The sequence below is a fragment of the Gorilla gorilla genome, chromosome 14 (genome assembly GCF_029281585.2).
Source record: "Gorilla gorilla gorilla isolate KB3781 chromosome 14, NHGRI_mGorGor1-v2.1_pri, whole genome shotgun sequence".
Classification (NCBI taxonomy): domain Eukaryota; kingdom Metazoa; phylum Chordata; class Mammalia; order Primates; family Hominidae; genus Gorilla; species Gorilla gorilla.
Window position 1 is genome coordinate 64122682 of NC_073238.2, and position 12836 is coordinate 64135517.

The 12836-nt window shown below is 46.5% G+C and overlaps 1 protein-coding gene and 1 long non-coding RNA gene across 2 annotated transcripts; one reads left to right on the top strand and one right to left on the bottom strand.

Moving 5' to 3' along the window:
- Window positions 1–1009: 1009 nt before the first annotated feature.
- Window positions 1010–6520, top strand: ARL11 (ARF like GTPase 11). The gene is made up of 2 exons (XM_019039544.4): window positions 1010–1159; window positions 2967–6520. Exon 2 carries the CDS (start codon window positions 2985–2987, stop codon window positions 3573–3575), a length of 591 nt encoding a protein of 196 aa, XP_018895089.1. The 5' UTR covers window positions 1010–1159; window positions 2967–2984; the 3' UTR covers window positions 3576–6520.
- Window positions 6521–7990: 1470 nt separating this feature from the next.
- Window positions 7991–12532, bottom strand: LOC129526238 (uncharacterized). The gene is made up of 3 exons (XR_008670850.1): window positions 12474–12532; window positions 9554–9682; window positions 7991–9243 (listed from the first exon to the last, which is right to left on the bottom strand). It is a non-coding gene; the product is annotated as an uncharacterized lncRNA (long non-coding RNA).
- Window positions 12533–12836: the final 304 nt, after the last annotated feature.

Sequence of the window (12836 nt, forward strand, 5' to 3'; positions counted from 1 at the left end):
ACAGTGACATCATTCAAGAAAAAATTGAACGGTAACTTTAACCACTACATTAACACAATTTTAAAGGTTGATCTGCATCATACATACCTTTTAAACAATGTTTTCATCACATGTAGACAGCTTTTTTTGTTTTTTGTTTTTGTTTTTGTTTTGAGGCAGAGTCTCGCTCTGTCACCAAGGCAGTGGTGTGATCTCGGCTCACTGCAACCTCCGCCTCCCGGGTTCACGCCATTCTCCTGCCTCAGCCTCCCAAATAGCTGGGACTACAGGTAGGTGCCACCACGCCCAGCTAATTTTTGTATTTTTAGTAGAGACGGGGTTTCACCATGTTGGTCAGGCTGGTCTCGAACTCCTGACCTCGTGATCCACCCACCTCAGTCCCCCAAAGTGTTGGGATTACAGGCCTGAGCCACCACGCCTGGCCATAGGCAGCCTTTAAAAGAACACATGTGCAGCCTGGCCATCATGGCGAAACCTGTCTTTACGAAAAATACAAAAATCAGCTGGGCATGGTGGCACCTGCCTGTAATCCCACTTGCTTAGGAGGTTGAGGAGGGAGGATCGCTTGAGCCCTGGAGGCGGAGGCTGCTGTCCAGCCTGGGCGACAGAGCAAGACTCGGTCTCAAATAGAAAACAAAACAACAACAACAACAACAACAACAACAACAACAAACCATGTATGATTCCAAGCAAATCAGAGAATCTCTAGCCACCAGAAAAACCTTGAGGCGTGCTGAAAGGAAGAGGTCAGAATTCTCTGCGAGGAGCTCAGAGGACTCTGAGGGAAGAGAGAAGGCGGCTGCGCTTGGACACAGCTCCAAGCTCGTGCTCCCTCCTTCAGGCACCCAAGTCTGAGTTGCTAAAAAATGGAGCTGTCACTGGGCCTTGCTCTGCTAGGACCTGCAGAGCGGGGGACCTCTCTGTGGCGAGCCCAGCAGGATGACTGCTCTGAGGCGCCCTAGGGCTGAGGGAGGGGCCGTGACACCAGCCCCGCCCCCCAGCCACCTGGGAAAAGGAAGCAGAAAAAGGAGAAGCAGCAACGGCTGCTCTGCTTCCTTCCCATCTCGCTCTTGGGACATGCCCGGCCAGCAGAAAGCAGCTCCATAGGGGAGGAGAGCCACGGAGGATCTCACAGCTGCAGTCTAATGGTAACACAGAGGTAATTTTAACTTTTTACTTTTCTACCCTTGGGAGTAGGGATGAGTAGAGGCTTACCTCCTTCCAGAGGCAGCTCATATCCCCCCACCCCCATTCCCGGAAGTTGAGATGTCTCTTCTCTGTTCCACGCAGGCATCGCCTAAGTTGGGAACAGGTCTTATGTCTTAAAATTTGGGATTCTTTAAAAACATATGTGGCCGGGCGCAGTGGCTCACGCTGTAATCCCTGCACTTTGGGAGGCCGGGCGGGTGGATAATTTGAGGTCAGGAGTTCAATACCAGCCAGGCCAACATGGTGAAACCTCGTCTCTAATATAAATACAAAAAGTAACTGGGTGGTAGTAGTAGCTGTAATCCCAGGTACTCGGGAAGCTGAGGCAGGAGAATCCCTTGAACCTAGGAGGCGGAGGTTGCGGGGAGGCAGAGGTTGTGATGAGCCAAGATTGCACCAGTGCACTCCAGTCTGGGTGACAGAGAGAGACCCTGTCTCAAAACAACAACAAAAATGTGTGATGGCACATGCCCATAGTCCCAGCTACTGGGGAGGCTAAGGTGGGAGGATGGCTTGAGCCTGGGAAGCCGAGGCTGCAGTGAGCTGTGATCATGCCATTGCAGTCCAGCCTGGGCGACAGAGTGAGACCCTGTCTCAAAAAAAAAAAAAACAAACAAAAAAACCCAAAAACAAACAAAAAAGCACATGTGGAGTGTTGTAGAAGTCATTGACCTTGGTAAGACAGTGGAGGAAACTGCTTTGCTCTGACTCATAAATTTGCCCCCAGTAAACAGTATTTATAAATAGCCCCAGTCAGGCACTGCGTGAAGACATTTCAGTCAACGACAGACCACGTATACAACGGTGGTCCCATAAGATTATAACAGAGCTGAAAAATTCCTATTTTTCAGCTTAGTGTTGTGGCGCAACCACTACCTTTTCTATGTTTAGATACACGAATACTTAGCACTGTGTTACAATAGCCTACAGTACCCATTACAGGAATGCTGTACCGGTGTGTAGCCCAGGAGCAATGGGCCATATCATATAGCCTAGGTGTGGACTAGACTAGACCATCCACGTTTGTGTAATTACAATCTATGATTTTGTAAAATGATGAAATTGCCTAATGAAGCATTTCTCAGAATGTGTCCCCGTCATTAAGTGACACCTCACTGTGTTTCCAAGACATAGTACTGGTCCTTGGGAAGCTCTAAAGAGAGGTCACCGTGAGCTGAACCATCCTTCTCACTCTGTGCATGGAATCCAGCTTAGCTTCCATTTCAGCATTTAGGCGTATAGGAGGAGAACAGGTTAGAAGCCACAGACCAGCAAGAATTGAAGACATCGTTCTGTAATTTCTACTGAACCAGGTCTGTCTGACTGGAACTTCATTTTGCCTCTTTGCTTTAACTCCTCAGGAATGTCTTCCAGGAGGCCCCTGATCTTCTCTGCTCAGGGACCACTCTTATCTGACCCAGAGACAGGTTAGCTGATGGTGACTCACACACCCTCACTTCCTTCAAAGCCCAGGCATCTGTTTAAAATCTGACCCTGTGAAGACTTTTCCTGTTTTGGAAAAGCTCTTCCTTTGTTTGCCTGCACAGATTTGTGCTCCATTTTTAATTTCAATTTTTGTAGAGAAGGCGGGTCCTTGCTTTGTTGCCTCGGCTGGTCTGAAACTCCTGGGCTCAAGTGATCCTCCTGCCTTGGCCTCCCACAGTGCTGGGATTACAGGTGTGAGCCACTGCACCAGGATGGATTTGTCTTCCTTCAGAAGACAGTAGCTGATGTGTGCCCTGGCCTTTCTCCCCTAGGATTCAGCAGTGGCCACCATGGGTTCTGTGAATTCCAGAGGTCACAAGGCGGAAGCCCAGGTGGTGATGATGGGCCTGGACTCGGCGGGCAAGACCACGCTCCTTTACAAGCTGAAGGGCCACCAGCTGGTGGAGACCCTGCCCACTGTTGGTTTCAACGTGGAGCCTCTGAAAGCTCCTGGGCACGTGTCACTGACTCTCTGGGACGTTGGGGGGCAGGCCCCGCTCAGAGCCAGCTGGAAGGACTATCTGGAAGGCACAGACATCCTCGTGTACGTGCTGGACAGCATAGATGAAGCCCGCTTACCCGAGTCTGCGGCTGAGCTCACAGAAGTCCTGAACGACCCCAACATGGCTGGCGTCCCCTTCTTGGTGCTGGCCAACAAGCAGGAGGCACCTGATGCACTTCCGCTGCTTAAGATCAGAAACAGGCTGAGTCTAGAGAGATTCCAGGACCACTGCTGGGAGCTCCGGGGCTGCAGTGCCCTCACTGGGGAGGGGCTGCCCGAGGCCCTGCAGAGCCTGTGGAGCCTCCTGAAATCTCGCAGCTGCATGTGTCTGCAGGCGAGAGCCCGTGGGGCTGAGCGCGGAGACAGCAAGAGATCTTGATCCAGACAGAGCAGCATATCTTTGCTCATACAAACTAGAAGAACCAGCTCATCCTTGAGAAATTTACACTCAGTCTATCAAACAAGAAATGCTGGCTTGGCCCGGTGGCTCATGCCTGTAATCCCAGCACTGTGGGAGACCACGGTGGGGGAATCCCTTGAGCCCAGGAGTTGGATAGCAACATCACAACACCCCGTTTCTACTAATAATCAAAAAATTGGCCGGGCATGGTGGCATGTGCCTGTAGTCCCAGCTACTTGGGAGGCTGAGGCAGGAGAATCACTTGAGCCCAGGAGGTAGAGGTTGCAGTGAGCCAAGATCACGCCACTGCACTCCAGTCTGGGCAACAGAGTAAGACCCTGTCTCAATAATAATAATAATAATAATGATGATACTCTAAGAAAAAAATCTCAACATACTTCATTTAATAGCTCGTTACCAAGTGTGAATGAAGCAATATGTCATAATAGAGTAGCCACTGGTTGCATAATAATAGAGACCTAAATTCTCAAACAGGGAAAGAGGTTTTAAAATCAAATTTGAGGCCAGGTGCAGTGGCTCACGCCTGTAATCCCAGCACTTTGGGTGGCGGAGGAGGGCAGATTACTTGAGGCTAGGAGTTCAAGACCAGCCTGGCCAACATGGTGAAACCCCATCTCTACTGAAAATACAAAAATTAGGCATGGTGGTGCATGCCTGCAGTCCCAGCTACTCAGGAGGTTGAGGCAGAAGAATCGCTTGAACCCAGGAAGTGGAGGTTGCAGTGAGCCGAGATTGTGCTGCTGCACTCCAGCCTGGGTGAAAAAGACAGGCTGTGTCTCCAAAAAGAAAAAAAAAAGTCAAATTCAAATATCATCTGGACATGTCACAATGGATCACTTATGAGTGATCCCTATGAGTGATTTTCCCCAGTGGCCCCTGGGGATGTGCCACTGTCGCTCAGAAGGCAAGCTAGGCAGGGCCCATACAACAGCAGGGATCTGCAGGTTAGACGTTCCCTGCCCTGGGACGCTCACCCCTGGGCAAGAGGCTGGAAGTTCACACCATCCAAAATTTATCCTTGTTTTTTTTCTGATGCTAATTAGCCTCTCCCGATTTTATGACATCTTGTGTTGATCTTTTTCAAAAACTCATTTTCTTTTTTTTCCTTCTCTTTTCTCCTTCTTGTAGCACATATCTTTCCCTAAAGATCAGATCAATAAAATATTTTATTTATTCATTAATTTAACAAAAAAAACAGAGCATTTAGTTTGTGGCAAAAGCACTGAGCTTTCGAATATGAATCATGTGCTTTAGGTGGGAGTTGTGAATTCTGAAGATACAGATGACAGTGATGAATGCCTTCTGTCTCATGATTGATAGGGAAAAGGAAGGTTGACCATAGCATCCTAGAAGGTTCATCAGGTGATCATTACCTAGCATCCATGAAGCACCTGAAATTATTTGCAAAATGTTACACTTTGGACCATTTTTCCGGGGAAGGAGATCCAGAACTTTTTATCAGATTTTCAAAGACATCTGTGACTCCCAAAAGTTAAGAATCACTGATGTGGTTGTTGTATCCCTCATCCAACCCCAGAACACTTTCTGTAATCTGAGTTTTTTAATGGCAAGTGGCCTATATTTAGCACCTGTTCTTATGTTAAACAGCTCTGAATGTTAGATATTCTTTCTTATCCTGGACTGGTTCTCTCTCTCTCTGGAGTAATGCAGTATAAATTGGCCATCAGTACCCTTCTAAAATCTGAGATCTGCCAGGCCCCTCTTCTAACACCAGGTTAGGCATGCTTGGTTATTTCCAGTACTTGTCAGTCAACATGTTTCAAGACGCTGTGTTAGACACTAGGGATGCAAAGATGAATGAGATAAGGCCTCAGGCCTCATGGAAGGTGAGACAGTAAAGACATTACTCCCATAAAAATGTGAGGAGAGAGACTCAGTTCAGCAACTGTTTATTCTGTTTATTGAGCACTTACTTGGACCAAGTCTATGTTTTACATAGACTGTCTCTAATTCTCACAACTCTGCAAAATATATATATTCCCATTTTATAAAACTACAAACTGAGGCTCAGAGAGGGTGTGACCTCTTGTTGCTTGAGGCACAGAGTTATAAAGTAACATATCTGGAATTTGATATCAGATCTGTTTAGGGCTAATGCTGCATTTTTCTACAACATCATGCTTCTAGAAGGTTTAAGCTAGGTAGGCTTTCAGCCAGCAGACATGATGGGGAGAGCCTTCTAATAAGAGGGAAGAGACTGCTTGGAAGCATGAAGGGAGGTGTAAGAAAGATAAGTAAGTCAGTGTACCTGCAACAGAGGCTTGGGATGAGGGGTGGGTGAGGTTGACATCACGATAGAAAACAAAACTGGAATGGGAGTTTAGGTCCAATTTGGGCAAGGTTGTTTGAATTTCAGTAATCAGGGGTTTGGGTCAAGGAAGAAAAATCATGGGACTTGCCATTTAGGAGGATAATTTTGTGGTAGTGTGGGGGTGAAATAAAGAGAAAAGGGAACCCTGGAGCTGGGAAGGCAGGATACCAGCTAGATGACCATCACACAGCAAAGGAGGGAGTGGAAGAGAGATGAGAAAACTGAGAGCTATTATTAAGAAAAACAGTTGAGAGAGGAAGAATTTGAAGAGGGCTCAAGATTTTGAGTCCACATGACAGAAGGACTGGAATGCCATGAACTTGAGAAGGTGAGCGCTGAAGAACCAGGATGGGATGGGGCTGGAACGGCTGGGTTCAGCTTTTGAAGGGTGGGTACATGTTTGGTTATAGCTGCTTTCAGATTGTTCCATTATCTGTACTCCCAACTACCCTGCCGGAGATATATGTTGGCTCTCACTCATGGAGGCTCATTTCCTTGCATGATTTGTCACTTTTGATTGTGAGCTCATCTTCAGTAGGAGTTGTTTTTCCTGTGTGACTCCCATGTGCCCTGGTCTGTAACAACATTTCTACAGAGTGGTATCTACTAGGATCCTGGGGATTTCAATTATTTTAGACCAAATATTATGTCAGTTTCTTTGCCTGGGGCTCCTGGACCTCAGAGGTAGTATACATCTGAACTGTGCACCCATTCAATGCACGGGCCCTAGGGATTCCATATGTGACAGGTGACTTTTTTTCCTTGCCTTTGTGTTGTAAGACAAACAGCTTGCCTCCTCAGACTTCCTTGAGCTGGTGGGCAGCATTTTTTGAACCCTCTTTTAAGGAGGGGTCATCTCTCTGATGCTCTTCTTTTTTGCTGAGCTCAGATTAACATTTTCTACCTGGGTGCAGTGGCTCATGCCTGTAATCCCAGCACTTTGGGAGGCTGAGGCGGGCGGATCACGAGGTCAGGAGATCGAGACCAGCCTGACCAGCATAGTGAAACCCTGTCTCTACTAAAAATACAGAAAAATTAGCCGGGACTGGTGGCGGGCGCCTGTAATCTCAGCTACTCGGGAGGCTGAAGCAGGAGAATTGCTTGAACTTGGGAGGTGGAGGTTGCAGTGAGCCGAGATTGCACCACTGTACTCCAGCCTGGGCAACAGTGCGAGACTCCGTCTTAAAACAAACAAACAAACAAATGAAAAAACCATTTTCTCTCCTCCAAGCAAGCCTAACGCCACATGTCCTATTCTCACACAGGTGCTTTAATTTCATCCCAGTCTCTAGCGCCTAAATTTGGCTCCTCTACAATTTCCGTGGGCTCTAGGTTTCCAGCTTATACTTACTGCTTTGGCTGTGGTTTCTCTCTTCCATTTCTACCACGTGAGGATTTCCTTTTATTTTGTTTAAAGACAGCACGCATTAAAAAAAACTTTTTTTGTTATCGTTTACCCAACATTTATATGATTTTTTTTCATGGGAAGGCCATCTGCCATAATGCTAGACGTCCTGAACTTGTTTTGATATGTGACTCTGAGCCTTCTCGGGGTGCTGGCAGAATGGTGACATGATTAGATCTGTTCTTAGGAAGATATCGTGGGCAGCAGCATTTGGGTAGAGGTAGCATCCTGAAGGCAAGGAGACAGGTTAAAGAAAGACCAGAGGTGTCTTTTGACCCAGGTAGACACTACTGACACATTGGTCTGCGCAAACAGTTCACCACAGCTGCCCTTTCATGCCATAGGCTCGATTTTTCCTGTTCTCTTGGCAATCCCTCTGGTTCAGCCAGGACAGTAGCCTCCTCTCTGACACCAAGATGGACCATGCTCTTCCCCAGCTCCAAATGTGTGCTCCTTGATGGAATAGACACAGTGGACAAGAGGACCCTCAGGTGGCTTTGAGTATTTGCCTCAAGCCCATCATCCCTGAAGGCAGATGTGCTTGATCTTAACAGAGCCCAGGAAGTCTCCCCTCAGATACAATTTTGGAAAAAGGACAATGAAAACAAAAAGTCATAACTGTGTAGGTTCTTTGCATTTTAAACAAAGAATTGGACAAAAAGCACAAACAAAGCAACAAAAGAAAAGCACAGATTTATTGAAACAAAAGTACGCTACACAGAGTGGGAGTGGGCTCGAGCAAGCAGCTCAAGAGCTTTGGTTACAGAATTTTCTGGGGTTTAAATACCCTCTAGAGGTTTTCCATTGGTTACTTGGTTTACACCCTATGTAAATGAAATAGTGGCCCACGATCAGTCTGATTGATTGCAGAAAGCAACTAATCAGAGGCTGAAGTGAAGATACAAAGTTACACCCTATGCAAATATCTGATTGATTGCAGAAAGTGACCAATCAGAGGCTGAAGTGAACTTACAAAGTTATACTCCTCTGCAAATGAAGACTTGGCCTGTGACCAGCCTGACTGGTTGCAGGAGGGGACCAATCAGAGGTACTTTCAGTTTTCATCTGCAATGCAGGGGAAGTTGGAGGGTTGCAAAGGGAGTAGCCTCTGATCCTTTTGTTATTTGGGTGTGGAGAGGTGGGCTTTTCTTTTTGATTCAGTTCTAGGAAGTCGGCGCGAATCAGCCTTAGGTTCCCTGCCTCCAGACCCTACTCTCCTGCCTCAATAGCCGTGCTCAGTTAGTGTTAACTGTAACTCCCTGCTGGTCTGCCTCCTGCTAGGAGGGACTGAACATCAAATCACTTGCATCGAATTACTCAGCAGGTGAGTTCTGGGGATGATAACCACACAATTCTCTCTGCACGAAAGATGGGTTTGAGAGCCTCAGAGTCTGGGGGAAGCTCTGCCAGCCATCCACTTACTGGCTTACTGTTTGCCTGAAGTAAGCATGGGAATCCCACAGGGTACAAGGTCCTGCATACCCTTCTGGGATTTCCGATGCCCTCTTTGCATGTGCTCTGGCCCATCAAGCTCCCATGCCAGGTGCAGTGCTTGTAGTTGCAGTAGTGACCATAGCAGTGGCAACAGTTCTACAGGGTCACAGAACTTTAGGGAAGCCTCCTAACACCCCTGCTCTTCGTTAGGCTGCAGCTGCTTTCCTGTCCATGATTTAAGCATCCTTAGATCCCAGCTGTCCAGGAAGCTCTCCCCACACACCTCAACCTAAGTCCAGCCTCCCACTGAGCTCCCATGGCATGACTGTCCAGGCCCCAGCGCCCTTGTGCCCTAACCGGGGCTGTTCCACGTTGATATGTGGTCTCCTCAGGCATGGTGTACACTCCTAGAGAGGAGGGGCCAAGTCTTCCATCCTTCTGACCCTCTTCAAAGCCTGGAACAAAATTAGATATTGAGAATTGTTCATTAAGTACCTGAGTGAATAATGAATAATTGATTAAAGCCAGAGAATTGGGTATCACAGTAAGGAGTCCCTGGGTCCTCTGAACTGTCCAGAATAAAATCCCAAAATGGGAACACCAAGAGGTTCCCTGGCTTGAGAGCCAAAATGGCGGCACAGACCTATATCTCAGGCACACTTTGTGGTAAAAACAAGAAGCCAGACACACCCTTTCTAGACACACGTCACACCCAGAATGACTTAGCTTTTAGTCTATGGAGGAAAAGGGGTGGAAAGTGGAGACCTGGAACCAGATGAGAAGTCAACGGGAGCAGTAAGTTCAGTGTGTGCCTCCTGTCCCAGCATCTGGGTCAACATGGGCAGGACCTGATGGGGTGGTGGAGATGCTGACCTCTGCTGCTGCCTCTTGGGCCTGTAAGAGCAAATACAATTAAAAAAAAATTTTTTTTTTTTAGATTTTTTTTGAGACAGGGTCTCTCTCTGTCACTCAGGCTGGAGTGCAGTGGTGCAATCTCGGCTCACTGCAGCATTCACCTCCTGGGCTCAAATGATCCTCCCACCTCAGCCTCCTGAGTAACTGAGACTGCGTGGAGCAGCCACCCCACTTGGCTCATTTTTAATTTTTTGTAGAGACATGGTTTTGCCATGTTGCCCAGGCTGGTCTCAGACTCTTGGCCTCAACGAATCCTCCTGCCCTGGCCTCCCAAAGTGTGGGGATAACAGGCATGAGCCACTGCGCCTAGTCTGCAAATACACATTGAAAGAAGAGGCCTGTTTGATAGATCAGTAGGGTGACTATAATTAACATTAATCTAATATGCATTTCAAAAAAGCTAGAAGAGAATAATTTGAATGTTCCTAGCATAAAGAAAGGATAAGTGTTTAAGGTGATGGATATTCCAGTTGCCCTGATTTGATTATATTAATGTTACCAAATTATTATATATACTTCAAAAATATATACATCTATTATGTATCAACCAAAAAAATAAGAGTTTTAATTCTCCTTGTGGAAAATAAGGGAAGAGACTTCACCTCCCTCCCTTTTCTTAGAGATTTTACTTTAGGAAACTTCAACTTTTAAGTTCTTTCCTCTCTCTCTTTGAGATGTATGTATGTAAATCTTTTAAAAAGCTAAATAAGGGCCAGGTGAGGGGGCTCACGCTTGTTATCCCCAGCGCTTTTGGAGGCTGAGGTAGGAGGACTGTTTGAGGCCAGGAGTTCAAAGTTACAGTGAGCCATGATTGCGTCACTGCACTCCAGCTGGGCAGCAACAGGGGCCCTGTGCTTTAAAATAATAATAAATAATAAATTTAAGAAGCTAAATAAGCCTCTTGGCAGCTTTAGGACTTAGAAATATCTTTTTCAAGGACCAAGGAGCCAACCTTTTGAAACGTAATCATCAAGAGTTTCAATGGGAGGGTAGGAGCCTGACCTGGCAGGTGCCTCGCTCTAAGTTGCAAAACTACCTCCTGTCCTAGAGCTATGAGAGGTTTGTTTTTCCTTTGGATAAAGCCAATTAGCTAACATAGATGGTGACATCAATTACCAGGTGAATCTGTGGTAAACTCTGTGCAACAAATGGGGCTGTCAAGTCCTCTTACTTGAGGACTGACTAGCTGTTGTCTATGTGGAGAACCTGTCTGGAATAGGTCACCTCTGCATGACTCTATAAAAGGGTGAGGTCTCTTTCTGTCTTTGTAGTCTCTTAGGGGACTGTGTGGGATGTGCATTACATTTTAGTTGAATGCTTATTCACTAATGAAACAGTTTTCTTTCTCCACTCCCTTTGTGGAGAGATTTCCTGGGTTGGCAGAGGTTTACTTTTAATAATATTTTCTCCACAGGCCCATCGTCCCGTGACTCTGTGAGCTTTCAGCCACACCCAGGATCAGTCAGATCAACTGCTCAACTCAAAGGCATCCTAGTGAGCAAGGGAAAACTCAAGGCGGTTTTTGGAGGGCGCTTAGTTAGGAAATGATGAACACAGTTCAACATGACTTGCGGCCCTCCCCATGGGCAAGAGTATGAACACCTGTGACTGTTCCTGAACTCACTAAGGAAAGTCTTTTACAGTGTGTGAAGGGTGACCTGGAGTTTCCTTCCCACATGGCTCATAAGAGCAGCAGCTCAGGAAAAACAAAACAAGTATTTATTTATTTGTTTATTTTTAGAGACGGGTTCTCACTCTGTCACCCAGGCTGGAGTGCAGTGGCACAATCATGGCTCACTGCAGCCTCAACTTCGTGGGCACCAGTGATCTTCCCATGTCAGCCTTCTGACTGGCTGGGACTACAGGCACGCCCCCCATGTCTGGTTATTTTTTAAAAATTTTTATTAGAAGGCCAGGCGTGGTGGCTCCCGCATGTAATCCCAGCACTTTGGGAGGCTGAGGCAGGCAGATCACCGGGCCTGGTGGCTCACGCATGTAATCCCAGCACTTTGGGAGGCCAAGGTGGGAGGATCACCTGAGGTCGGGAGTTTGAGACCAGCCTGACCAACATGGAGACACCTCGTCTCTACTAAAGAAAAAAAAAATATTAGCTGGGCATGGTGGTGCATGCCTGTAATCCTAGCTACTCGGGAGGCTGAGGTAGGAGAATTGTTTGAACCTGGGAGGTGGAGGTTGTGGTGAGCCGAGATAGTGCCATTGCACTCTAGCCTGGGCAACAAGAACAGAACTCCATCTTAGAAAAAAAAAGTTTTTATTAGAGACAAGTTCTTGCTTTTTGCCCAGGCTGCTTTTGAACTCCTGGGCTCAAGTGATCCTCCTGCCTTGGCCTCCCAAAGTGCTGGGATTACAGGGGTGAGCCACCATGCCTGGCCACAAAACAATTTTAGAAAAGAAAAAAGCCTTTTATTTTCACTTAATTGTCTTGATTTCCACTCCTCTGAGACATTCACCCCCAAGAAACTTGGCTATGTAGCTATAGATGATAAGTATTTTTAAATTCTCCTTGAGAAATGGCATTATTCTGCCTTAGATCTCGAGCTAGAACCTGACAATGAGTCCTCCTGCTTGCCCCTGATCTGGGGCACACTGATATTTTTGCAGGTTCCTTCAAGCATGAAATTGCAAACCTAAACAAACTGGTTCTCATAAAAGCACTTCCAATCCTTCAAATAAAAGGAGGCAGCCTAATTATAAATAATCTCTGGATTAGAAACATCACACACCACATCTCTTGCAATTTTTATTTTACCTCGTCTTTGAATTCCGTGAACTTCAATTTCATGTGGTGTTAAGTGCTGGCTTAACCTGGAGAGAAAATATAAAGGATATAAAGAAATGTATATAAAGATTTCTCAGAGTTATAAAAATACTTCTGTGAGAGAATTGCTACAAAAAGGGAGATGCAAGACCACCCTTTGTCCAAACTGGCATTGTCTAAATGCAGTTGAGTGTCTTGCCTTAGAGTCTGGGCTTGAAGTCAGTCAGAACTGACTAGAACACCAGCCCTACCCCTCACCAATAGGGTACCCTTGGGCCAATTATTTAACCCTTCTAAGCCATAACTACCTCATCTGCAGAATGGAAATGATGCTAGGAAGTACCTGACAAGGTT

What these genes read in the sequence shown, in the direction of transcription:
- ARL11 (XM_019039544.4), top strand. Translation starts at nt 2,985, where the DNA reads ATGGGTTCTGTGAATTCCAGAGGTCACAAGGCGGAAGCCCAGGTGGTG.